Raw genomic sequence first — 24,866 nt, 5'->3', positions numbered from 1 at the left:
AGGTAATTTAGAGCCAGTGCCTAGGGCCGTGCCTGGTGCAAAGGAGGAACTTGGTGAGTTAGCCCTCTGCCGCCCTTTGCCTTCCCCTAGAAAAGGAATCTGTTTTAAGTCTCTAACTACAAAAAGTTATTACCCATTCCTTTGCTCCTAAAGCACTGTCGCACTGTTACCACCTAACCTTGAATTATCAGGGGTTTTGATTCTCTCAAAGCACAGCATTTTCTCCCTACTTCAACTGCAGCTGTGGCTGTTTGTCCTGCCTACTACCAAAACTGCAGCAGGCGCCTGGTCCTGACGTCTGTAGCCAACAGGGCAATGGAGCCCTGGGGGACAGGTCTGTGCTTGGCTTCCTCTGCTCTCCAGCTGGGCTTCTGTGGTGCAGCCTCTGAGCAATGTGGCTTTTAGATGCATTTCCAGAGCCACCTCCTAGAAAAGAGTCAGGGAGAGTGTCTGACGTCCCACAGGGCTGGGGAGGATAAAAGCCCACACGAGAAGGAGGGCACTTGACATCCATAGACCAGTTTCTCTTCTCTCATCCTTGCTGGGGACTACAGGCTTTCTCACGCGAATCTAATTGTCTAGAAAGAATATTTCCATCAGAGTGCCATTAGCCTTGAATTTCCTCTATAGCTCATCGCATACTCATTAGGATGTCATCCCACTATCTCAAGAACAGCTGTTTCCATATTGACACTTCCTTTCCAGGATTTCAAAAGGCCACAGGGGGGGTTTGTGAGGGAATGCAAGGCTTCTGCAAGATGAGATAAAAGGGACACATCAGATCTAGTGTTTCCTAATTAGTTGTCACCACTCTGGGGCTTCTGTAGCTGCTACAATGCTGCTGGATTCGTGAGCAGAAATAATACATACATGAGTGTGCACGAGCACACACACACACACACACTCACACACACACACACACACGAAAACATGGTACCAAAGTAAAGAGTACAAAAGGTAAGGTCAGTCCCAGGGCATGAATGACTCTTCAGGACTAGCTCCAGAATGTTGGCAGTGCCCTTGCTGATGGACTTGTCTTGTTTCTTTTGTCTCTCTGTCCTCATGTTGTTTCAGAGGATTTCAGGGGCTTCTGTCTAAAGTAGAGTTTGGAGGCTTTGCATTCAGTAGCCATTTGAATAGCAGATCCATAGACTAAGAGCCCTGTAACATACACTGAAGGAAAAGAAAACAGGTAATCACACAGCTCTCCTGAAACCTTAGTTGTTGCATTAAATGACTCAATATCTAGACGCAAGTCTGTTCATTCAGAAAGAGGCTGGGCAGCGCTCGCTCTCCCTCCCAGCACTCCACGCACACCTTCTCAGAGGTATTGCTTCCAATAAACTCCAGATTTTGTAACAATATGTTTATACTGTGATGCTGTATACTGTTTATACTGTAATTACTCAATTTTGACATTTTATGCTGTTAAAGATGAGTCTTTAACTTGCTTAAAGCTTTATTCCACATCCCTACAAGCACACATGTATATCTTTCCCTCTATCTTCTCAGTAGGTCTGTATCAGTTTAAATCAGGATTCAGTTTTATTCTGACTACAAAATATTGTTTACAGTTGAGAAGCACTGTAAATTATGATTACATATCCTGGATTTTACATCTATATATTTTTCCAGGAGTTCATAATCACCTTGTTTCATTGTTTGCTTATTACCCATCAATCATTTTTCTCTAAGATCCTCCATAGTGTTGTGCGTCTCCTCTCAATTTGGTAAAGTCAACAAATATTCAACACATGCTCTTTTTTTCCTTCTTTTTGAGACATTCCTCCGGAGCCAGTTGGGCTAGCTTCTAAGTCTCATGCACAACTGTCTCCTTGAAGCTCGTCTTTTCCATTATTCTGGGAACTCCCTTTTCACCTCTCCTGTGATTAGTTCTCCTTTTCTTAGAACTCATGTTTTCCTCTCTGTAGGTCTAACTTTCTTTTGTTGGAGACTATCTTCCGGTAAATTCCTGAGAAAAGGTGCGGAAGAAGTAATTGTTTTGTTCTTAAATGTCTGCCCTGACACTTATTAAGTTGTCTAATGGTTACTTGTCTGCTATGGAAATTCAGAGCTGCATTTCCATACTTGACCCTTACGTTCCAGGTCAAAATATTCAGGTACCAGCTCTGTATTCCAGAACTAATCTTTTTCATCTCCTCATATCTTCCCCTCCTCCTGTGTACTTATCTTAACTAATAGGACCATCCTTCCTCTCGTCTTTCAGTATAGAGAAACACTGTGTACATCCTTCCACCAAACGTAACTCCCCGATATCTTGTATTTAGCCTCTCACCACTTAGTTCTGGGCTTAAACATTGCTTGTTTGGACAATTGCAATGACTTTGTAACTGCTCTCTGAGCCTCTAATATACCTGGGTTCTCCATTCTACAATTTATCTTTTGTCACTCAACTGCGAAAAATTTAGGTTAGGTAGTATCATTTCCTTCCAAAAAGTAACTTCTAACGACTTCCTCTTGCTCACAGAATAAGGTCTATAATATGTTTTTATATGCTATACAAGTCAGGATCTGGTCTCATCGTCATTTCTTCCCACCCTTGTTCTCACACATGTGATTCTATTGTCTCATTTAATTGTCCCAACAACAATGGATTGTCGTATTCACAGTGTCATGCAGGATGTCATGTGGGGTCTCTGGTCCCACTCCCCACAGAAGAACGCAGGACATGGTGAGGCCAAAAAAGAACACCCATGGAGCCATAGATAGGGGAGTCTTACCATTACATTCTCCGTGGTGGCTGGGCTGGAGACACAGGAAGCAGGAGCCACATGATCCTCAATCCACACTCTGCCACTTGCTAGCTCAGCCACCATCTTCCCCCCATTTGCTGCTAGCATAGCCATGGCAGTTATATTAGTGGCCAATGGCCAATCACTGGTTACAGCTGATGGCCAACTAGCCATAGCTGATGGCCATCCAATCACAGTTGATGGCCATTTACTACCTGAGTGAGCACCTTTCCACGTGAGCCGAGAGCCTGGAAACCGCACTCCTGGCTCTATCCCCCACATGCAGCTTTGAGGTTTAAAATTAAAGTAGAATGGAGTACCCCTAAGCAAGGAGTAACAATTAGAATCCCCTACCCATCCTCCTTTATATCTAAAGATTTGTCCATTGAAGGCATTTTGCCCATCTGGTCATGATCTCCTACTGGGAAATCCTTTGGCATTCCGACTCCTGGGATGTGCAAAGTCCTCTAGGGTACATTTAAGATAAACCATATTCCCACAATGTGAGACTTCTGGGCACCCATCTTTCTAATACAGCAAGTGCTTTCTTTCTTCACCTTGGGAAAATACGGACCATGTCTCTTATCCCAGAGACCCCTTGGCAAATGGGCAGTTGCCCTTGGGAGTGACGTGTTTCTGGGTACAGGAGAGCAAGTTATCTGATGGCCCCAAAGAAACCATCCTTTTTTGCAGGATGCAACGGTTACTTAAACCAAGATGAGCAAATCTCCTGTTGAAGAAAATGACATGTTGAATTTCTAGAAATGGGAAGCATAGAAATGAGAAGCAGATTTAAGAGTTGATCATTTGCCACCAATGCTTATCTAAGACACCTGAAATTTGGGAGCTAAGCCTACTGTATTTCCCCAAAAATAAGACCTAGCCGAACAATCAGCTCTAATGTGTCTTTTGGAGCAAAAATTAATATAAGACCAAGTATTATATTATATTATATTATATTATATTATATTATATTATATAAGACCTGGTCTTATTTTACTATAATTACTTATATTAATTTTTGCTCCAAAAGATGCATTAGACCTGATTGTCACACTAGGTCTTATTTTCGGGGAAACATGGTAGTAAAAATCAAAAGTCAAATCCATTGACTATTTGAAGGTGTATTATATATATTCCAGTAATCCTAGGTAGTCAATGCTATAGATAAGGACATAATTTATTTTGCCATTCTAGGTGCGATTAACAGTTTACCCTGTGCAAACTACACTTTATAAATATGGCAAATCAATGCTGGTTATCAAAATCCATCCACAACTGATAGCACAGGAAAACGGGCTTTGCAACATGGCCTTGAAAGCCAATCTACCCGGCCAGCCCCACACAGGTTGGCTTATCGTCTAGTTAATCACACAGGCATCCTGGCAATCTTATTGATTTGTCAGGACCTAGACATGACATCACTCCTAATAGCACATGCGCTAAGCCATTGCCACATACAGAATAGCATCATCCCAGCCTGCAGCCAGCCACTGACTGCATGACTTAGCCTCCTGCTGGGAAGGGCAGGGGCACTCTGGGGAGCAAAGCACATCAAAGGCAGATGTGAAGGACCTTCGTGCAGGGGGATAAACTCTTCTGCTGCTGGTGTGCAGATCTCTGCCTGCTCCCCTTCCCATGGATGAATAGTTGAATAATCCTGTCAGGAAGCCTGGTATTTGATGTCCGTGAAGCAAGGCATGATGCTAAGACAAAATATAGACTCATCGTTCATTAATATTTTCCATTTGACATTCTCTACAGCTTGATCATTGCCATCCAGATTGAGTAAGATGAGGTTTCCATCCAGCAAAGGCTACATTTTCTTCTCTACCCTGGCAGAAGGAAGATCTGGTTTCCTTTGTGATGGGGAGTCTGTTTTGGAGTTGGTTATAGAGTGATTTATTCTGGGCTAATTCTCTTCTCCTAGTTACTCAAATGAAGCATTCTAAACAGGGGCTTCTGAAAGGTCCAAGAAGAAGCCTGTTTATCACCCAAAGTATGTGACTAAGCCGGAAGACTTCTAGTGAGTTCAGAGGGACAAGACACGGATGTCAGAGCAGAACATGTACGAAGAGGGAGAGAAGTAGATGGTGAAGTCCAGGAAGGTTGTTGTGATGGAGGCAACAGGAAAACCGTGTGCAGAAGTGGGAGTGGAAACAAATGGTGTGTGAGAGAGAGAGAGAGAGAGAGAGAGAGAGAGAGAGAGAGAGAGAGAACTTTCATTCTATCCTGTTGGGTGGGTGTTCAGTAACCTTCCCAGTGCGAATTCAGGTATGTTTCTTTCACTTAACTATGGACATCATCACAGAGGGGAGCTGAGTTTGAGGAAGACTTCCAGTAAGCACAAGTTATCTTGCATCCTCAATTCTTTTCTGTTTTAAATTTTTATTGGGGAATATTGGAGAACAGTGTGTTTTCCTAGGGCCCATCAGCTCCAAGTCTAGTCGTTGTCCTTCAATCTAGTTGTGGAGGGCGCAGCTCAGCTCCAAGTCCAGTTACGGTTTTCAATCTTTTGTTAAAGGGGCGCAGCCCACCATCCCATGTGGGAATCGAACCAGCAACCTTGTTGTTGAGAACTCGTGCTCTAACCAACTGAGCCATCCAGCTACCCCTCCGGAAGTTCAGGGGCAGCTCGTTGTCCTTCAATCTAGTTGTGGAGGGCACAGCTCACTGGCCCATGTGGGAATCGAACCGGCGACCCTGTTGTTTCAGAGCTTGTGCTCTAACCAGCTGAGCCAGATGGCCACCCCACGTATCCTCAGTTCTTGGCCCAGCATCTGATACACAGCAGCCATACAGGGAAATACAATAGTTAAAGGACTCTGTAGCCTCTTACAATATCACCTGGGCAGATTACGTTACTTTTCTATGCCTTTGTTTCTTCATCTTCATCTAGGAAAAATAAGAGTACCTATTTGATAAGGTGTTGTCAGAATCAAATGAATTAATGTACTTTAAAACCTTTAGAATAGTGCCTGCCACAGAAGGTGCCATGTAAGGGGTTGCCATTATTTTATCAGACACTCAGAAAAATAATTGGTGAATGAACGATGTGGCATAAGCAATAAAAAGAAATAATAAAATTGCTTCAGGCAAGGGCAAGGCCAATATCGGAGAGCTTGGTATTGAATATTAGAGGAGTACAGACAATGTAATTTCAGAAACAAGTAGGAGATACACTTTTCTAGTCCACCAAACCTGTACCAACAACGATAATTGTTCAAACTGAACATTTCAGTTTAAACTTATTGTATTTTCTTTACCTGGGTGTCCACACAGGAGAACTATTAAATGAAGGCCACAGTGCAGCCCAAGTAGACAAGGGAAGCTTGGGGGCAGTGAGAAGGGAAGGGAGGGGAGGGGAAGGGAGGAGAGAGGAGGGGAGGAGAGGGGAGGCAGTGAGAAAGGAAGAGAGGAAAAAGGAGGGGAGGGGAGGAGAGGGGATGAAAAGGGAAGAGAGGGGAGGGGTAGGGAGAAGGGAGGGGTAGTGAGAAGGGAAGGGAGGGGAGAGGAGGGGAGGGAAGGGGAAGGGAAGGGAAAATTTATCTGCCCACCCAGGCTAGCTACAATTCTACCTGTAGTTTCTTCCCACTCCCATGGGAACAGGCAAAGTCTCTTTGAATACAGTAACGTGGACAGTGCACTGCATCAATGCAAACCTTAGTTAAAACCAAGACAAACCGATGCTCTCCTGCTCTGGTGAACTATAGATAATCTCCCAAGCCCTAGGCATAAGGTCTGGTGATAACTGTGTCGCTTGATATCTTCATCCTGTTCTTAGGGATATTAGGTTTCACGTTTGGCCTAAATTCCAGCCACTTGTCAAACAGAAAATTATGGATGTAGGCAGCATTTCTGTTTGCGTAACCTCAGTCACATCTTCCTCTAATAAGACACGACGTGAATTACCCAGGTTAGCTGAGTTAGGAGCTAATGGACGTGGTGATAGGATGGTGAAGAAAGACAGGCCTGCCCTTCCAAGCTTCCCTCCCTCTTACTCTAGGAATTTTCCAAATTGGTCAGGACTATGTTTTCTTCGTGTGTGTGTTTGGATCAATCTCATCCTATTTATCTTCTCACTTAGCTTACACGTCAATCATAGATAGACAGCTGCAAACTTCATTCAAGGCTCCAGCTTCTCCCCTCCCCCAGTTCAGGGTGCTGTGGGGTGATGCCTGCCGTGGGAAAGATGGGTGAGTGTCCTCCTGCTCCCTGAGCAGCCTCTAACACTCCAGGGTTGAAGTGGACGGGAGCAGCCAGGGCAGGAAAGTCTCTCTGGGACTGACAGATGTCTAAACCCAACCCTTGTTTTTGGGGAGCGCCTTGTGGGGTCTTTGAAGACCCTGCCTCCCCTTTCCCTTTGCTGGGGATTTTTCTCCTCAATTCCCTGGCACAAGTGATACCCCCTTCCTGTCAGTCATTTAAGATTCACCTCTTTGCCTGGGCCCCACACCCCAGCCTCTTCCAGCTGGGGTTCCCCTGCCCCTCACAGAACGCACTAAGCCCCGCCCACCAGGCCTTAGGTGAGGGGACATGAGCATGGCTCCCACCTCTTCTTCCTCCTCCTCCTCCTCTTCCTCTGACAGCCTTGAGGGTCAGGTCACCTTAGGGCTTCAGAACTGGTCTCGGACCTGCCTTCGCTAGCCCCTGAGTGGAGGTGGGAGAGGGTGGAGATGGTTGGTACCCACTGTTTCAAGACCGCCAATAAAATTGAGAAAGACCCCCCTTTGAACATCCTGCTAATTTACTTGAGATGACTGTCACGAGGGGCATCTACACTGTCGGCTGTCTGTTGTCTTTGTTTCCTTAATGTAAGCGAAGTTTTCCCTTTTTACCAGAGAAAAATGAAAAGGAACGAAAAGATAAGAGAGAACAGTTTTCGAATGAATTCTGCCCATCTTTTCCAGAAGGGCACTTCAGCTCACTGCCCTTTGCCCCTGACTCCGGCTCACAGTGGCCTGGGGCTGCCCTCTGACCCCACGCTTCATTCTGACACCTACTGTGTTCATTACGGGGCACTGTGTTCCCAGTCACCAACCCCTTCTCAAATGGAAACCTCTCGGTCCTATGACCCATTCTTTTCACATTCTGCCAAAGGAACAAAAAAAAAGCAGTGCAAATGAGCGTGCGTGGTGCCAGTGAGTTACAGTCTGAGGTAAGATATGCATACACGTGGTCTTTCAGATTGCCAACGGGGAGAGCCTCACACATGGTCATTTCAGGCCCTGGACCAATAGTTGGAACAAACACCTGAGGCCGATCCGTCAGGCTCAGTCTGAGCAGAGCCCAGAGGATGCAGTGACCAGCCCTCATTTGTGTGCCAGTGCCCAGTATTCTCAGGGATGACCCATCCTTCCCATGGGTTCTTAGCGATCCCCAGCCCTGCCAGGGCCTGTTGTGTAAGTCAGCTGTGACAATTGTGCCCACACACACTGGCCCTGGGGCATGCCATCCATCTCCTGCTTCCTTCCAGGAGCACCAGGGCTGTCAGATGCTTTCTGTCTGACCGGCCACCATCCCCATCCTCATTCCCTGCTATCTGTGATGGAGGGTGCCCGTTTGATTTGATACATCTTGCTTCGGTGTCACAAGACCATGGGCTTTCCTGAAGTATGGTTCAATCAATTCCTATGCATTTTTGTTCCAGAGTTTGAATGTAAACATTTTCATTGAAACAGGAAGGAAATGTTCAAAACAACCCACCAAAACCCCTGCCTGCTGGCCTTGAGTACCCTCTTCTAAGAAGCATTATAAGTAGCAGCTTCAGAGACCCTAGGGTGGAAGTGTGTCTTCTTCACCCTATGTCCCCAGGGTTCATCGACACCCTATCTCGGTCCCATCTTCCCCATTTGTCCCGTGGCCCTTATGCTGTTGCCTGGTTGCTCAGGTAACCCCCATCCACCACTCCAGCAGAAACATGGTCTCTGTAAGGGATACTCTGTTCTCTTTAAGTTACTCCTAATTCACCATCTCCCAGTCCTTTGTTCCAGTGTCCCTGGTTCCTCAGTGCTGGTTTGAGGCTGCTGACCCTCAGATCTGTTCCATAGCCTTTCCTTTCCCTGCCTGAGGGGCTAGTTCCGCAGCTCTCCGTCAATCTGTGGTTTCAGTGCATGGAAGACAGTGGTGGGTGAATGGAAGTAGGTGAAAAGAGAGAAGCAGGGCGGTGCTCCCCCCACCCCCACTCAGCCTTGGCAGATGGCTCCAGCAGTGACTGGGTCCCACCTGATGTGTCCACAGTGTTCCAGCCTCTGCCAGGTGGCCCTGGCCCTTGGCTCTAGGAACCAACTCCTCCCTCTGCCCCTTAGGCCAGGGCTTGTGCTGGCTTCCTGCTGCTGTCCCAGCTCTTGTGCGCTTCTGGGCTCTTCCACCACCTGCGTTTATCTCCAAGGATCATTGAAGCAGTGATTCCAGAGACTCCAGAACTGCTCAGTCTAACACCGTTTTCTGCATTTAAATTCTCTGTTTTTTACAGACAGATTTTTTCATTTTCTTGACAGGCCCCTTAGATATATTAATACCTCCTTTCTGGATTTCCAACCTGGTAATCTGATAAAATCCTCTGTGATAGTCAAGGGTATAACAGACCAAGCCAAACCCTGAGATCAAACATATTGACTTTGGTTTTTATCTTGACTCTGACAGTTCTAGCTGTGATACCTCCGTCAACTTACTCAACCTCTCTGAGCCCCAGTTCCATCACCTGTAACATACAGATAGTGAAACTCAATTCTACCATTGAGACAGCCCTTGGTAACCTTCTAGCCTGTTGCCTGGTAGCTGCTAGGCACTTAGTAAACATTAGCTCCCCTCACCTCTCCTCAAGTGATCATATCTGCTGAAGTATGAATGCATATCCCCTCCCAGGAAATATATTTGTACTATAGCAACGGCCTTCTAGAAATAAGTACCTTAGACTTGATCATTAATTTTAGGTGTGTCCATTTCAACCCAGAGCACCCAGTGCACCACAATCAGAAAGATAGTATTGGACACGCTGACCTTTGAGAGCCTTCACGTCTCTCTGAGGAGATGGCCACCTATTCTGTGGAAGCCTCCTGAGCCACCTTCTCTCCATTAGCTGGGCAGAGGCACCGGTGCTGATATGAGAAATGATCCTGCTCCCTGCCCCCCAGGAGGGTGGAATGTGTGGGGCTCCAACATGTGGGAGTCTGGCCCAGGCTTATTTTTGTTTCCATTAACATTCTCCTCTATATGTATTTTAACCTTAATCAGTTGCATATGTTTTAGTTTTATTTGCACTTAGTTCATCAAAGTGTCCCTTACGATCTGAACTATGCCATGAGGCCTTAAGCTCTTCAGTGAAATGCTCATTAATACCCCTGGGAAACAGGAAGTTGCATTTAGTCAAATATAAATAAAGACAGCTCCCAGGGGCTTTGCCCTGGCCTGGGTCAGGAAGGAGCCAGGGACTTCTCCGTTGATCCGATCCACTGCCCCCTCTCCAGATGCACTGGAGGCAGACATCACAGGACTCCGGACAAATAAGTGTTTTGAAAATGTGCCTGTCCTTTGTTCAACACCGTTATGCAGTCAAGCAGGGTTTTACAAAGGAAAGAGATTCCATTGATTTGGCCAAATCATTGGGTATCATTCCAGATTTATTTCCAACCCCAAGTAGCTTGAAACCAGGGAGTGTAGGAAGGAAGTGAGAAAAAGGAGAAAAGGTCTGGAAGCCTAAACTACCTCACCAAAGACGCTTACAAGTCGTGTTGTAGAGCTTTCCATCTTCCCCTGTCTCCCCCTTCTCTCTCACCCTCTCGCTAACTCTCCGACTGCACATATGGAACCAATTACCAACAAAGCCCGATTGTTATATATTTGGAATTTCCCACATCAACTTGATGCTTTCTTTAACTGCCTCTTAATGTGTGTCTGCGTTGGGTGACCAGACCTATAGCCTGCCCACCCCCGCCCCTACTCACAACCCCCCCTCCAAGAAACTCCCCCCCATTCATTTTCTAGTGGTGTAAAATTCCACTTCTTCCCTCGGCATCCCACCCTCCACTTCCTATTAGATTCTTTGAATAAACAGAACTTTCTATCGTTTTCAATAAACTGGTCTGTAGAAAGTAAATACAAGCTAGTTCCCAAAGCATGTGAGTGATAGCGGGGTAACACCAAAAAGCAGGGATTATTTACAAAGGAAATGGCATTTCCTTCATAAAACCCAGAACGGAGAGGAGCAGTGGATGCAGGAATACGTTTAAAAGCAGAAAAACTAAAATATGATACCTCCAATCCTGGAAGCCCCCTTACTTGTTTTTTCTTTATAGTAATTTTCTCTGCTATTTGAAACAAACAGATTTAGGGAAGAGTAGAGGTGAGGGGCCTAAGTGAACAATATATCAGTTACGAAATATTACAGAAAAGTTAAAACCTTCGACCATGTGTACGCTCAGTCAGAGAAGGTTGTCTGACATGGATAGTGCAGTAAGATTAGAAAATAATAGGCACACGTGATGGATGGATGGAAGCTTGGACAGCTTTACTCAGAGCCTCGTAAAATCAAACGTAACTTCTTCATGTGTACTGGAACACATGAACATGCATGTTCTAATAACAAACATTTAAATGACGAGGTGCCACATGCAAGTTTGCCTGCTAGATTTGATTTGATTCCTCTGAACCACGTGATACAAACGACACAGACATTTTTCCCCTTCCTTCTCTCACGCTTTCTCTTTGTGGACTGCATTCACATATATAATTAATTTCATGCTCGCATTTATTTTCTGTGCATTAGACAGCAGAAGGGAAAGCACATATGCATGTCTGATGCTCAGGGTCGTACATATAATTTATGACTGCAAAGAGGGATCTCCCCCAAGTTCCCACTGTGTTATGTCACTGGTCTTCAAATATTTCTTTTTCCTGTGCTGGGAACAGAGTGAAGTCAGAATGCAGGATTTTACAGTAATCTCCACACCAGATGGTGATGTTCCAAATAGTCTTTTTAAGGTGAGCATGTGACCTATGGTACAGCCAAGGGGCTTCGGCGTCACGTGATGGAATGAATAATACGTCTGATAGAGCTTTGATTAGACGACTGACCTGGTTACCATCTGTAGGCACAAGAAGCAGAATTGACATTTCTGGATCACTCTCCCCAGAAGCGTCACTTGCCCACTTCAGGGACCTGCAGTCTCACGGAGGGACTGACATACAGGGACAGACAGGAGGCAGCTAAAGTTATGCAGCTAAAGGCACGCTCAAGTTGCAGAACTTGGGCTATTTGTCTTCTTCCCCATCCCCCCACCTCCCGACAAACCACATCTTGACTCATGGTCGAAAGAAAAACTCTTTCAGTTATTTGATATTTGGGAAACCTCCAGGAGACCATAACTTAGTTTTGAGGAAGCCTCTGTCTCTCCCTTTGCCGGGAACGCGCGCGCACACACACACACACACACACACACACACACTCACTCCACTCACTCATTCACACAGCTCTACACCATGGTGGTTCAAGCTGCAGTGGCTCCAAATAGATCCCAAAGACTCTTACTGAAAATTCCTTATGGATCTCTGAGAAGACGCAGCGTGGAGAGGGTAAGGACGCGGCGGCTGTTTGTTTTCAGGGAGCAATTCCTCCAAAGAGGGAGATGTTTGTTTTCATTGTACGTAGCATCCCTGTGCTAGTGCCGTTTTCCTGAAAAAAATCAAGTTCCTGGGACTGTAGCATACTAAGTCATACGTAATTTTTTTCTTAACAGATAATGATGAGAAATTTGAAACATAAATTTTTGTCAGCTGTGCATGTGGGGGTGGGAAGGGGCATTAGAGATGAAAAACGGACAAGATTGGGGTGGGGGCTCCCCTCTGGAAGTGGTGTGGGAGGTGTGAGTGCACGCTGAGAAAAGCATTGGGCTGCGAAACCTGTTTTCTTCTACGGTTAGTAAAACCGATCTATTAGGGCAGCAGAGCTGCAAATTTCCTCCCTGGGTGACAGTGTCTTCAAAGGAGGTGCCGATGAGGTTAAGGAGCTAAAATGCCTTGAGGGTTGCAATTGTGCACCCGCTTGATTAAAATCCCCTCTGTTGTTTTGTTGTTCTTGTTATTTCAGATACCTTGATATCATTTTGGGGGTTTTCTGTTTGTTTGTTTTTACTCTTATGGATTTCGGCTCAAAATTACTCTGTTTTCTGAAAGCGTGCTGACTTTACAGTAGCCCCTGGTAGAGAAAATCCTGTAAAACAATGTAAAGGATTTGTCCTCTGGAGTGACTAGTGCAGTTTTGGGGGTGACTATTGTTAATGCAAAGCTGGTTGTCGTCGAGATGGTGGGCTCATTTGTGTGGTGACACGCAGGGGTGGAATGGTTGGTGGGTCTCGGAAACCCCCAAAGCCCCTGTTTGAATCATGCAGGGCCCTCTGTGAGCTGTGGACATGTACTCAGACAGCTAGGGTTAAGGTGTCATCTGAGATCGAAAAGGCAAAGAGCTCCCTTGATAGATAAGCAACCTGTCACATCTTATAAAGAGGGACAACGTTTAATTCAAATGACTTTTTCTGGTTTCTATATTTACTACTCCGTAAAACATAATTAAAGCTTTGAAAATACGAGGGGCTGTGTAGACTTCCAGGCTGTGTTGACTCCCTGGCTTTTGATGACTTACATTTTTTCTGCCATTTGAGGAATAATGAAAAAAACTTCACTTCCTGTTCTGGGTGTGTATAGGTCTTTATTTGGAGACATCTTTCTTGTGCTCAAATGAGGGTCATCAATTCATATGTATTCGATGTCTACTGCAGGCTCCCTTTTGCACCCAGAGCTTTAGCGCATAGGACCAGCAATTATTGCAAAAGTTACACATTTCTCAGGCTTATTATCGCAGATGTGATTTTAGGTTCTGGTGAAAATATTTTGACCTGTATGGTAAATCAGTTTATATAGTATGCTCTATTCATAAATACTCACTTGGAAATATGAATTGCATGCACTGAATTTGCACAACATAGCGATACAAATGACAGTGTTATCCTACACACAGGCACAAAAAAAATCCATAGTAACCTGGTAACCTCGGTTTAACCATTAGAATCTCCAGCTGGATGTCTGATAAGTCATATATGTTTAATAAATCAAGATGCAGTTACCATTTCTGCTTTTCATTGTTCACCGATTTAAGAAAAACTGACAAATACATAAACACAGAGTCATACATAAAACGTGTCGGTTGTTGCACATGCTGGCGTCTACTTACATTCAAATCACACAGACCTGTTTTCTGCCCTTGGCACACATTAGTGTTCCCCAGGCCTTAGGAGACTGATCTGCAAGCTTCTTGGCCCTTAAGAGAAGCACACCTGTCACTGGAGCATCAGACGTGCTGTTACTCTCCGTTGCCAGATGTGAATCAGTGGGGCTGGGGCACCCATCACTCACAGGAAGAGTCTACTATCTCACCCTCCACTGCACAGGAGAGTGAGACTAATGGAGTAGATGATGCTAGGTCATTTCCAATCGGACGTTTTATATGATTGCTGATTTTATGACAATTTTCAGAACCGGAGTCATCTATTTATATAAAAGGAGGGCAGGAAAGGTGAGAAACCTCATCTGCTTTAAGGGCAGACACTGAAGACCAGTTGGCTGTCTGTTCTGGGGACTCCCTGCATACAAAGCAATGACACCTTTTTCAGCTACATCAGCAGCCTAAAGGGTGACAGACAATCGAGTTGGCCTCTGTTGTCTCGCGATATTTAATGCTGTAAAGGCCTCACATTTCTATCATGCTTTTATACCAATGCATTTCCTTATCTATTACCTCACTTTCATTGCTAAGGAGACACAGAGAACAGGGGTTATTACCTTTGTCCTGTATGAACAGGGAAATCAAGGCATGGAGGGGTTTAATCTTCTGTCCAGGGACATACAGTCAACGACAGAGCAGGACCTAAGTTAGGGACCCTGCCCTCGAGCCTGTTGTCCATCACCTTTGCCCTCTGGGGAGCTTTGACATGGCAGCCTGCCCCTGAGAAACGGGTTACAACCAATTTGTGACCAGTACATTCCATGAGAGGAAATATGGAAGACTTACCAAAACCAGGAGACTCGTGACTTGTAGGCACTGACAGCCAACGACCCTTAGGTGTCCAGGATGAAGCAGTTGTTTCTGTTTCCCAACTGCCTAGCAGTTGAGTTGAAAGAAAAGAAACATGCCGTTTTCGTTCTGCTACCCAGACGTTTGTCAGATCCTGATTGTGGAAACCCTCGCTCAGGCTGGGAGACCAGGCTTAGTTCTTGTTCATATGTTTTCACAGACTGTCATGAGCCTATCACAGTGCCATGCAGAGCAAAATAAATAAATGAATGAATAAACAAATTAAATAAATAAATAAATAAATAAATAAATAAATAAATAAATAAATAAAAGAAATAGAAGATTTTTGTGTTTGGAGGTAGGAGAAATTAGGGATACAGGTTCATATAAATGAAACCATTTTAAGTCAGTATAATAGGGCTCTAATCCAGCTACAAAACAAGTAATGAAGACAATTTAGATGCTACACCGTGAAGCAAGGTACCCTGTTTCCCAGAAAATAAAACCTAGCCAGATAATCAGCTCTAATATATCTTTTGGAGCAAAAATTAATATAGGATCCAGTCTTATGTTATAGTAAAATAAGACAGGGTCTTACGTTAATTTTTGCTCCAAAAGATGCATTAGAGCTGATGGTCCAGCTGGGTCTTACTTTCGGGGAAACACGATAGGGTGGAATGGCTTGCAGCCATGCCATCCCTAACTATTTATTAACTGGGGCACAGTGTCCCGGGCTTTGTCAGCCTCGGCTTATTCCTCTGCACTATCCACCAAGGGTGGTTGTTAAGGATTAGAGATGCTATGGAAGGACCTGACACAACAGCTGCTGTACAGAAGGCCGTTGTTAACGCGAGGCATAGTTTTTAAGTTTGCTTGTCTTTGAGTGGATGAACACTAGGCTTGTATTTTTCATATAGCCTCGTACACACACTCTTAGTCACACCTCATTGTCACCCAGAGAGGTCCTTGAGGGATATTCATCTGATCGAGCCAAAACAGTAGTCTTTCCTGGGGATTACGTCCCCTTTTTGGAACTCCCAATGTGATGTAAGATGCGTAGAAAACAAAGTGTTTCTAATTCTTGGCGCACTAATGCCAAGTAACTAAACTTACTCAAGCCCAGATATGTCTACAGGGTCTCTTGCTTCTAAAGCTGGATGTTTTTTGCTCCAGAGGTAAAAATGTTCGTGGAAAATTCTAATGAATGTAAGAACATAACATATAATATAAATGAGTTAAGGAAAGAGCACATGTGGACATTTTTGTCTGGGAGTTTGCCTTGGGGAAGTGGAGGGATGTTTTTATTCAACTCCTATGACCCAACAGATGAGGAAACGGTTGCATGTTGGAGATTACCATTATAGATTCAAAACCTAAGAATACATAGGCAAGGCTTGGTGTGGCCCAGCCCGTGTTGTTTTAGTGTATGCTCATCTCCCTACTGATTTATTGTCTCTACCATCCAGGCCCACATATCCTAGGGGGATCTGGGCATCTCTGTCGTCTTGAATGTCTCGACACCTCAAATTTAATATGGAATTTATCATCTCACTCACAATCCTGCTCCTCTCACACGATGAGCTACCTAAACACCCACACTAGCACCCCGGCATCATCCCTGCCTCCTGCCTTTCCTTGGTCTCCCCCATCTAATCAGTTACCATGTGGCCAGTTCTAGCTCCAGAATCTCTCTCACACCTAACTACTCCTCCCCACATCCCTTAGTTCAGGCCACCATCGTTCCAGGAACAAGACTGGGTAGGTTGCCAGTCTTGTTCCTACCCAGTCCCTGCTCTGTTTTGCAGACAATGTGATATTTCTAAAGCATAAGCATGAGTATGTCACTTGTCTCCTTAAAACCTGTAAATGGTTTCCTGCCTCAAGATAAGTACAAATGTCTAAATGTAACTAAAAACCCTTCATAATAAGGACCCTGCTACCCTCTCTAGCTTCATCTATCCCTGTACCTTACCCTGGGTATATTATATTCCCACCATACTGAAATATGTGCAGTTCCTCCAAAGTACCATGCTCTGCCTTGCCTCGCCTCAGGGCCTTTGCATGGACTTTTGTCTGCCTGATACATACTGCCTCCTTCCACCTCCTTAACTTCCTATTCACACCCTGTAGCCCAAACATAACATCCGGTTGGAAACTTTGCCGGCTACCCCATCCCTTCCCCAAGTCTAAAAACGTGCTCTTCCTTCAGACCCCCATAACACTCTTAATTTTCCTTACAAGAGCACAAATCACACTGCACTGAACCCACCTTTTTCCATCCTATTTCCATTATGTCAGTCCTCCACATGATGACAAGCTCTGTGAGCGCAGGGAGCGCATCTTGGACCCTGGTTCACAACAGGAGGATAGTAAGTGTTCACTAAATGTCAGGATGAATGACATCTGAAAGTTTTTTTTTGTTTGTTTGTTTTTTTAAGATTTTATTGGGGAAGGGGAACAGGACTTTATTGGAGAACAGTGTGTACTTCCAGGCCTTTTTCCAAGTCAAGTTGTTGTTCTTTCAGTCTTAGTTGTGGAGGGCGCAGCTCAGCTTCAGGTCCAATTGCCTTGCTAGTTGCAGGGGGCACAGACCACCATTCCTTGTGGGAGTCGAACCGGCAGCCTTGTGGTTGAGAGGACGCATTCCAACCAACTGAGCCATCCGGGAGCTCAGTGGCAGCTCAGCTCAAGGTGCCGTGTTCAATCTTAGTTGCAGGGGGCAGAGCCCACCATCCCTTGCGGGACTCAAGGAATTGAACCAGCAACCTTGTGGTTGAGAGCCCACTGGCCCATGTGGGAATCGAACAGGTAGCCTTCGGAGTTAGGAGCACGGAGCTCTAACCACCTGAGCCACCGGGCTGGGCCCCTGAAAGTTCTTATCCACTTCCTGCAGTGAAATTATTTGGGAAGAGGATCAGAATTAAACAAGTCTCACTTCTTACGTTAAATTACTACAACCCCATTATTGCTGGTGGAAAATGTGTTCAGTTTTACATGTTAATACAAACTGAGAAGATGGATGCTGTTCTCCTATTTGTTCTGAACTGTGCCATGGAATGGGGAAGAACAAGACTGGCAACTTAAAATCTTACCATCAAACAACAAGTGTATGTGAACAACTGACCAGACTCAGATGGTATGTCTCTTTAGACTAACGTAAATTTAACATTTTTGTTTAAAAAAAAAAAAAAAAGATGTAAGAACGCACTCTCTTTTACCACAATTATTTGAATATTTAAGTGAAAGGGTTTTTGGTTTTAGTTTTTTTGTGTGTGGGTTTTCTTGTGTGTGGGTTTTTTTTGTTTTTTTTTGTCTTGGAAAGACTGAAATGGTGTGATATTTCTGGAGCAGTATTTTTAACAGTTAAATTAAACCTTTTTGCACCCACATTATTCATTATTTGATGTGTTATTCCAGGTTGACGTATTGCCAGTCTATTATTTTGCAAACCATTACATTATCACAGCTGCTAAGCTGAATAACTTAAGAATTCAGAATACAACAGAGTCTCTATAATCGAGTGTGTGGTGCTTACATTCTGAATGTATTCATGCAGGGAAGTGTAAGACTTTACCAAAAACACATACAGCAGACGGCTCTTAGTGGATATTTATTACCATTGAAAGCAGACAGCCAAAAAACTGTTCAGACAGATCAGTGCAGTCACACATATTATTATCCAACCCCTCATCCTGCATAAGGTTTCGTTCCTTCTATAAATATACACCGCTCTGGAAAAGAAAGAACGTGGACTCTCAGAGACTCCAATTCTCTGGTTCACAGGCTGCAATGAAGACTATTTCCCCCTTGTTGGTTAGTTCCATACGATTTTGAATGACCCCCATCTTGGCAAACCAACACTGATTTTATTTCTTACAGCAGCTTATGTCAAGTTAAACCAATGACTTTTATCCTGGCAGAATGAGATTGCATAGTGGAAAGGCTGTTCCTACTGGTTCCACTCCAGAGATTTTATTCCTCACGCTGGAGTGGAAAGCAGGACTGGGAATCTCTCTTCACCATCCTCTTTCACCATTCCGCACCAAATGGTAGCTGTCAAGCTGAGTGTGAAAGCAGGCAATGATGTCCCTCTTTAGACAACTCATTCCCAAGTCCTGACTCCTTCTTAGAACTCTCGCTGATGTCAGGGGCCGAATGCCGTGACTCCTCCTCAAGTAGTGCTTCTCAGCCTTGGTTTCACGTTAGAAGCCCCTGAGGATCTTTAAAACTCCCAATGCCCAGGCTGTGCCCAGACCACTGTGTATCAGAACCTCTGGAGAGGGGCCCCGCGCAGCAGTATTTAAGCCTCTAGATGACTAATTTGCAGCGACATTGAGAACCACTGCTTGAAGGTAAGATTATTGTCAAGATGGATCATCTGGGCACGATGCTGGCTTAAGGACATTAGCTAGTTTCTGTGCTTTTGTTGTCTTCACATGAAAAAGAAATACCTGAGTTCTGTTTGCTTTTTAGTCAAGAGTGTCATTCCCAATAGGAGAAAAAATATGTAAGCTCCTTGCAAGTTGGGTCTATATTCCTGAGACATCCTATGCAGTGCCCAGCACTTTGAGGTCACTTTCTGGCTAACTAAACGCAGCCTTCTGAAGTTATAGAGCTTGGGATCATGCAGGACTTCCAGGTAATCTGAGATCAGAAACACCCAACTCAGCTGCTCCTGCAGAGTTCCCCACTAGCACTTGGAAGAGCCCCTTCCGGGTTTCTCTACCCGCCATATTGCAGCTGTGTTCACAAAACCAGTCATGTTCTCAGAACACTTGCTATAGGAGTTTTGAAATCAGATCTCTTATAAATTGCTCTAGCAGAGTGAATACTATCCACCTGTGTAACATAAGTGTGCCTTTAAACACACAGTTAAAAACAGTCCACTTTCACTTGTATTGATTCATCAATGCGCCTCTGAGAACAATATTATGTTATGTGTAGGAAACAATATAGAAGAAAGTGTGGCTGTGGGTCTTTGTTTTCTAATCTGGGAGTAGATGAAACACATCTGTGAATTTTCATTCTTTTTTCTTTTCCTTTCTGGTCATTCAGTAATTAACTGCCTCAAAGGATTTGGTCAGTTTTCTCCTACGCCCCAGAGCCTAGAATAGTGCCTGGTGTGTGTGAGTGTGTGTGTGTGTGTGTGTGTATCAAATAAATGTATATTGAATGAATGTGAATAGATGAATAAAGAATGTCTTCATGGTCACAAACTCAAACATTTAATCAAACAGAATTGTCACCCAAAGGATAGGGTCGCCAAGTGCCTGCCTTTCTTATTCAGGTGAATGTTTCTGTCATGATCAGTCCTAACAAAGTGACTTATTTTGGGATGCTAGTTTTTCCTTTTCTTTTAATTTATATTTTTTATTGAAGTATAGATGGCATACAATATTGCATTAGTCTCAGGTGTACGACATAATGATTTGACGTTTATATACCTTACGATGTAAGGATGCCAGTTCTTCTTGGTAGAGAACTTGATCATGAAAAACTTCTTGAAATCCGACCATACAAGTGCATGAAAGCCCTTGTCCTTTCCAATCAGAATCTGTGTGTGGGTATTTTGAAACAGTCCATAAACACAACTATGATCATTTTCCTCCAAGTATTTACTGACTTTTCTCAAAAATGCCAGTCATACTTCCACAAGGAGAGATTACTTCAAAATGGTCGCTCCAATCCCTCTATTAGACTATTAATCAGGAAAACTAATAAGGCTTAGAAGTAAATTGGTCATTTCTGGAAAGTGTTGTCTAAGTTCAATCAAACCAAATCAGTCTCGGAACATAAATACCATGGGAAATGTAATATCTAGGCCCCAACACCCTACTTATTAATTCCAGACATTTTTTATTTAGTACCTATTACATGCCAGGCAGTGTGCTAGGCCCAGGGGACATAGCAAAGCCTCTGCTTTCATGTTAAGTAGTGATAAGGTCTCTAAAGAAAAATGCAGCAGGATACGGGGCAAAGAGAGATAAGGAGAGCTGTGTTCTGATGTGATGTGGCCTCTGTTAAGATGATGTCTGGGGACAGACACGAGGGAGTGAGGGAACAAGCCAGGCAGTCGTCTGGGGGAAGCACATGCCAGGCAGGGGAAAACGCAAGTACAAATGTGTGATGCTCCAGCACACTTGACAAATATGAGGAATAACAAGGGGGCAGCCAGAGGGGTGGGGGGACGTGGCAAGGAGCATCAGTCAGAGAAGTGTTAGGAGGCTAGAGCCAGAGGGCTGTGGGGACCATGGTGAGGACTTTGGGGTTTTACTCTGAGTGAGACAGAAGACCATTGGTTGGGGGGAGGCAGAAGGATGGTATCAGCTGACATGTTTTAAAGGAGTCACTGTGACCACTAGGTTAATACAGAAACAGCTGAAAGCAGAGTGACTCTTTAGGTCATTAGTGTAATAATTGTGGTAAGAGATGGTCATGATTTAGACTGGATAATACTCTGGAGGTGATAAGCAATTGGTGGATTCTAGATTTATCTAGAAGGTAGAGTTGATGGGATTGGCTGATGGATTGGATAGGGAGTGAGAGAGGAAGATGAGAGTCGAGAATGACTCCTAAGAAGCTGGAGACTGGAGCTGATGCTCACTCAGGTGGGAAATGCTGCAGGAAGAGCTGGCTGGCGAGGACGCCAGGGGCAGGGGAGATTAAGAGCTGTATTTGGATGTGTTAAACTTGAGATGATCATTAAAAATTCAAATGGAAGACACTTGAAATATAAGTTTTGTGTTTAGGCGAGATATGAATGTGGACATTACCTGGGAATGTGCTGGAGCTGGCTTCTCCGGGCTCTCATGAGCTGCTCATGTGCATCTTTACCCAGCTCACATTCAGTGATGACACGTGGGCAGCTTGAAATGAGCCCCGTGGGGAGAATTTACACCATGGAAATTGGCACACATTACAAATCAAAGCTTCCTTTTGTTTTTTGTTTTTTCTAGAGAGTTGATAGATAAACATTTACCAGTACACCCCTGGTGGATGGTGTTGAAAGCCGCAGGACAAGGTGATCTCACCTGGGGAACATGTGTGGATGGGCAGAAGGGAATGTCAGAGGACTAGACCCAAGGCCATGCTAAAATTGACAGTTCAGTTCTGTGGGGAGCCACCTACCAAGGAGACTAATGAGGAGCAGGCAGAGAGGTGGGAAGAGAATGGAGGAGAAATTCCCGGAAGGCCATGTTGCACTGTCTCATGCTGCTGATTGTCAAGGAAGAGAAGGACTAAGCACTCATCTTATTGCAGTGTTATCAGGAAGCTTGGGTGCAAAGCATGTTCATCAGCTTCCCCAGGTGTTCTTTACATACGAGATGCATGGTCTCTACCCCAGACATACTGAGTCTCAACTTCTGGGACATATGACATGGAGGCAACTTTGAGAAACAGGACCTGATATATAGTTTTCCAGAAAAAGGCACCAGGGAGGTAAAAAAAAAAAAAAAAAAAAAAACAACAACAACAAAAGCACAGCATAGGCGTGGGAAATGAGGCAGACAGGAAAAGAGGCAAAGTGTCAGGACGATTTTTACTCAACCTCGGATCAGAGCCAGACAGAGCAAGTTCAGGCCATGACGGGGAATAACGGGTGAAGGTTATGACAACGACGCCAGCAGGATTGCCCCCTATAACACCCTAGAAACACAGTGTGCCTATTCTAAGGAGGACCCCCTCAAACCACTGTGTCAGAAAAGTGGAACTGCAATTGTCCCTTAGAGCTTGTCCAGCCAAAAACCAGGCAAGAGAGAGACGATGGAAGAGCACAGATTTCAGTATCTTGCATGTATGTTGGTTCCCTGAGTCAAAGCCAGTACTCTGCTCCTAAGTCTTAGCTTTCCTAAGATCTATCTGAAGAAAATCTCTTTTGTTTTGTTTCGTTTAAAACATGGGTTGATGTTATAATGTGTCCGGACTTCATAACCCAGCTGAGTCCTAGAATATATATTTAGAAAGTATAATTTAGGGTTGAGCCAGCCACCAAATGCCAGAAATGAGCAGGTCCTAATTTGAAGGGACTCAGGCCTACTCTGTAAAAGCAAATGGATTTGACATGAACTCGAACAAATCATGTCTTTGCTATCTGTTTCTGCCTCCTCGGGTCTTCATGGCATTCTTGTAGAAGAAAAGCTTGCTCGTATCCGCCAATCGGGGCTCAAGGAAAGTGACAGCCTTTAGCAACTTGCACATAGTCCTTTACGTAGAGCCCATCAATAAAAAGTTTTCTATTTGGGAAAACGGAGAGTATTCACCCAGTTACAGCACGCATAGTTCCCTTCTTCAGCCCCTTTCATTTTCCTTTTAGGTAAGAAGGTGCCTCTAGCACATGAAAATTCAAATCAGTGAAAGAGTAGTTTTAACAGTAATCCTGTTGTGGGTTCCTCCCATGATTCTGGGTTAATGTGGGTGAATGAGTCTCTTTTGTTTCCAAAGCGAATTGTGTGGACAAGCTTAGCCGCCAGTGTGCTGAGAAAGCTCTTCTTCTGCCCATGTGCGCTAACACCCTTGCTTTTGTGCTGCCGTGTTGCATGGCCAGGTCCCTCCGTGAAGGCAGCTGTGCGGGTTCCAGTTCTGAAACACCTCTCCTTAAGATGTCAACCCTGGAAGAGGTGAGGACACCCCCTCATCCTACTGGGCCCCAGCTCTGGGTATTCAAGTAGCAGAACATTTATGGAGAGGAGCTACTAAAGAAAGGAAAAATCCTCTGGAAACACACAAGGGCACTTGTAGCTTTGAAATGAGCACACAGAGTGATGTACTCACACCTTGGCCTCCAACGGCAGCTCTGAGTCCCACCTAAGGACCAACCAGCAGGAGCCAGGTTCCCCTGGCCATGTGCCGTCCCATTCAGCGTCACATCTGGGGACAATACCCATAACCTGTGGCCTTTTGTTCAACCTCAGGTCATTCACAGATCACCTTAATTTTCCTTTATTTCTAGTACAATCCCTGGATGTGTGTTCTGTGGTCCCCTCTGGATAGTCCTGGACCAACACGTCCAACAGCAAATAACACTATCTTCCGGACGCGGTGGTTTCCTTTTTCCTTCAGTCAAATGACCTAGAGGTGGCATGAGAGAAACATGTGTGATGTGTCTCAGAATAGGGCCTGGGCTCGGTAAGACTTTTCTTGCTCCTTCTGAGACTCACCAATCAGACACAGGCTATTTTCAAGAGCTTATATCTACTTCCTACGGTAGCCGAAGGGCCTAATCCTTCATCGTAATCCTGGGCTGCCTCTATTCGCTCTAGTCACCCAGTAAAATAGGTCCCTGTACGGGTACTATCACTCAAATGCCTAGAGGAGCCAGGTTGGTGAAATACATGTAGGGCAGGAAGGAAGGAAGCACACTGCAGACTGGAGAACTCGTGTCCGAGCAAATGATGTTTGCCATCGGGAAACGGGCTGCTGTTTCTAGAAATTCTGATTTTTCAAAAGGAAATCTTTGTGCAATTTTCTTATAATGAATATATGTATGAGAGAGACAACATATCTCAACTTTTATATGCTGGCAACTAATCCGAGCTTAAAGAATACCACTGTGTAGTAAACAAAGCAGGTTTGCAGGCCACAAGATGCCAGTTTTCAACTTCTGCAAGAAACTGAGTGCCATCCCACCCTAAAAATCTATACTGTGTATTCTCGCTCCCCAGTCTTGAGTTTCATAAGAAGGAGACATCTCAATACAAAAAAAGTAATCGGAATCATCTCTCCAGCTGTCATAATCCTACTGCTAAATCAGATTTTTTTAAACAATACTCTTTTGACAGGTCACATGCAATTCTAAATTATATTTAAATAAATTGAATACATGTCCTCCAGCTATGGGACATAGAAGACAGTGTCACTTTTGTTGAGAGCATGGTTTTATTACCTAACAAAAGGAAAGAAACTGAAGCAACTGAACCCACAATCTAACCATCTCCGGATGGTTAGACTGTAGAGTCAGCCATACTCTTTTGCTTTTGGCACCTGTGCTCCAGTGGTAAAGTGGACCATAGCGAACAATTTCATCCAAGAAAGCGATCGCTCCACCA

At 44.5% G+C, this 24,866-nt stretch overlaps 1 protein-coding gene across 7 annotated transcripts in view; it reads left to right on the top strand.

Moving 5' to 3' along the window:
• The window catches only part of FRMD4A (FERM domain containing 4A), a 565,607-nt gene that overhangs the window by 248,861 nt on the left and 291,880 nt on the right, over positions 1 to 24,866 (top strand). The window contains exon 1 of one of the 7 annotated variants that reach the window (XM_019738285.3): positions 11,953 to 12,326. The exons of 5 other annotated variants lie outside the window; for them this stretch is intronic. In XM_019738285.3, coding sequence (XP_019593844.1) covers positions 12,234 to 12,326 — 93 coding nt within the window. In that variant the 5' untranslated portion in view covers positions 11,953 to 12,233. Of the gene's footprint in view, positions 1 to 11,952; positions 12,327 to 24,866 lie in introns of those variants that run through there. One more of the 7 variants, XM_019738284.3, reaches the window with a different exon arrangement.

Source organism: Rhinolophus sinicus, chromosome 1 (genome assembly GCF_057876585.1).
Source record: "Rhinolophus sinicus isolate RSI-liver-muscle chromosome 1, RSI-T2T, whole genome shotgun sequence".
In the NCBI taxonomy this organism is placed as follows: Eukaryota; Metazoa; Chordata; class Mammalia; order Chiroptera; family Rhinolophidae; genus Rhinolophus; species Rhinolophus sinicus.
This window is presented reverse-complemented; position numbering and strand designations above follow the sequence as displayed.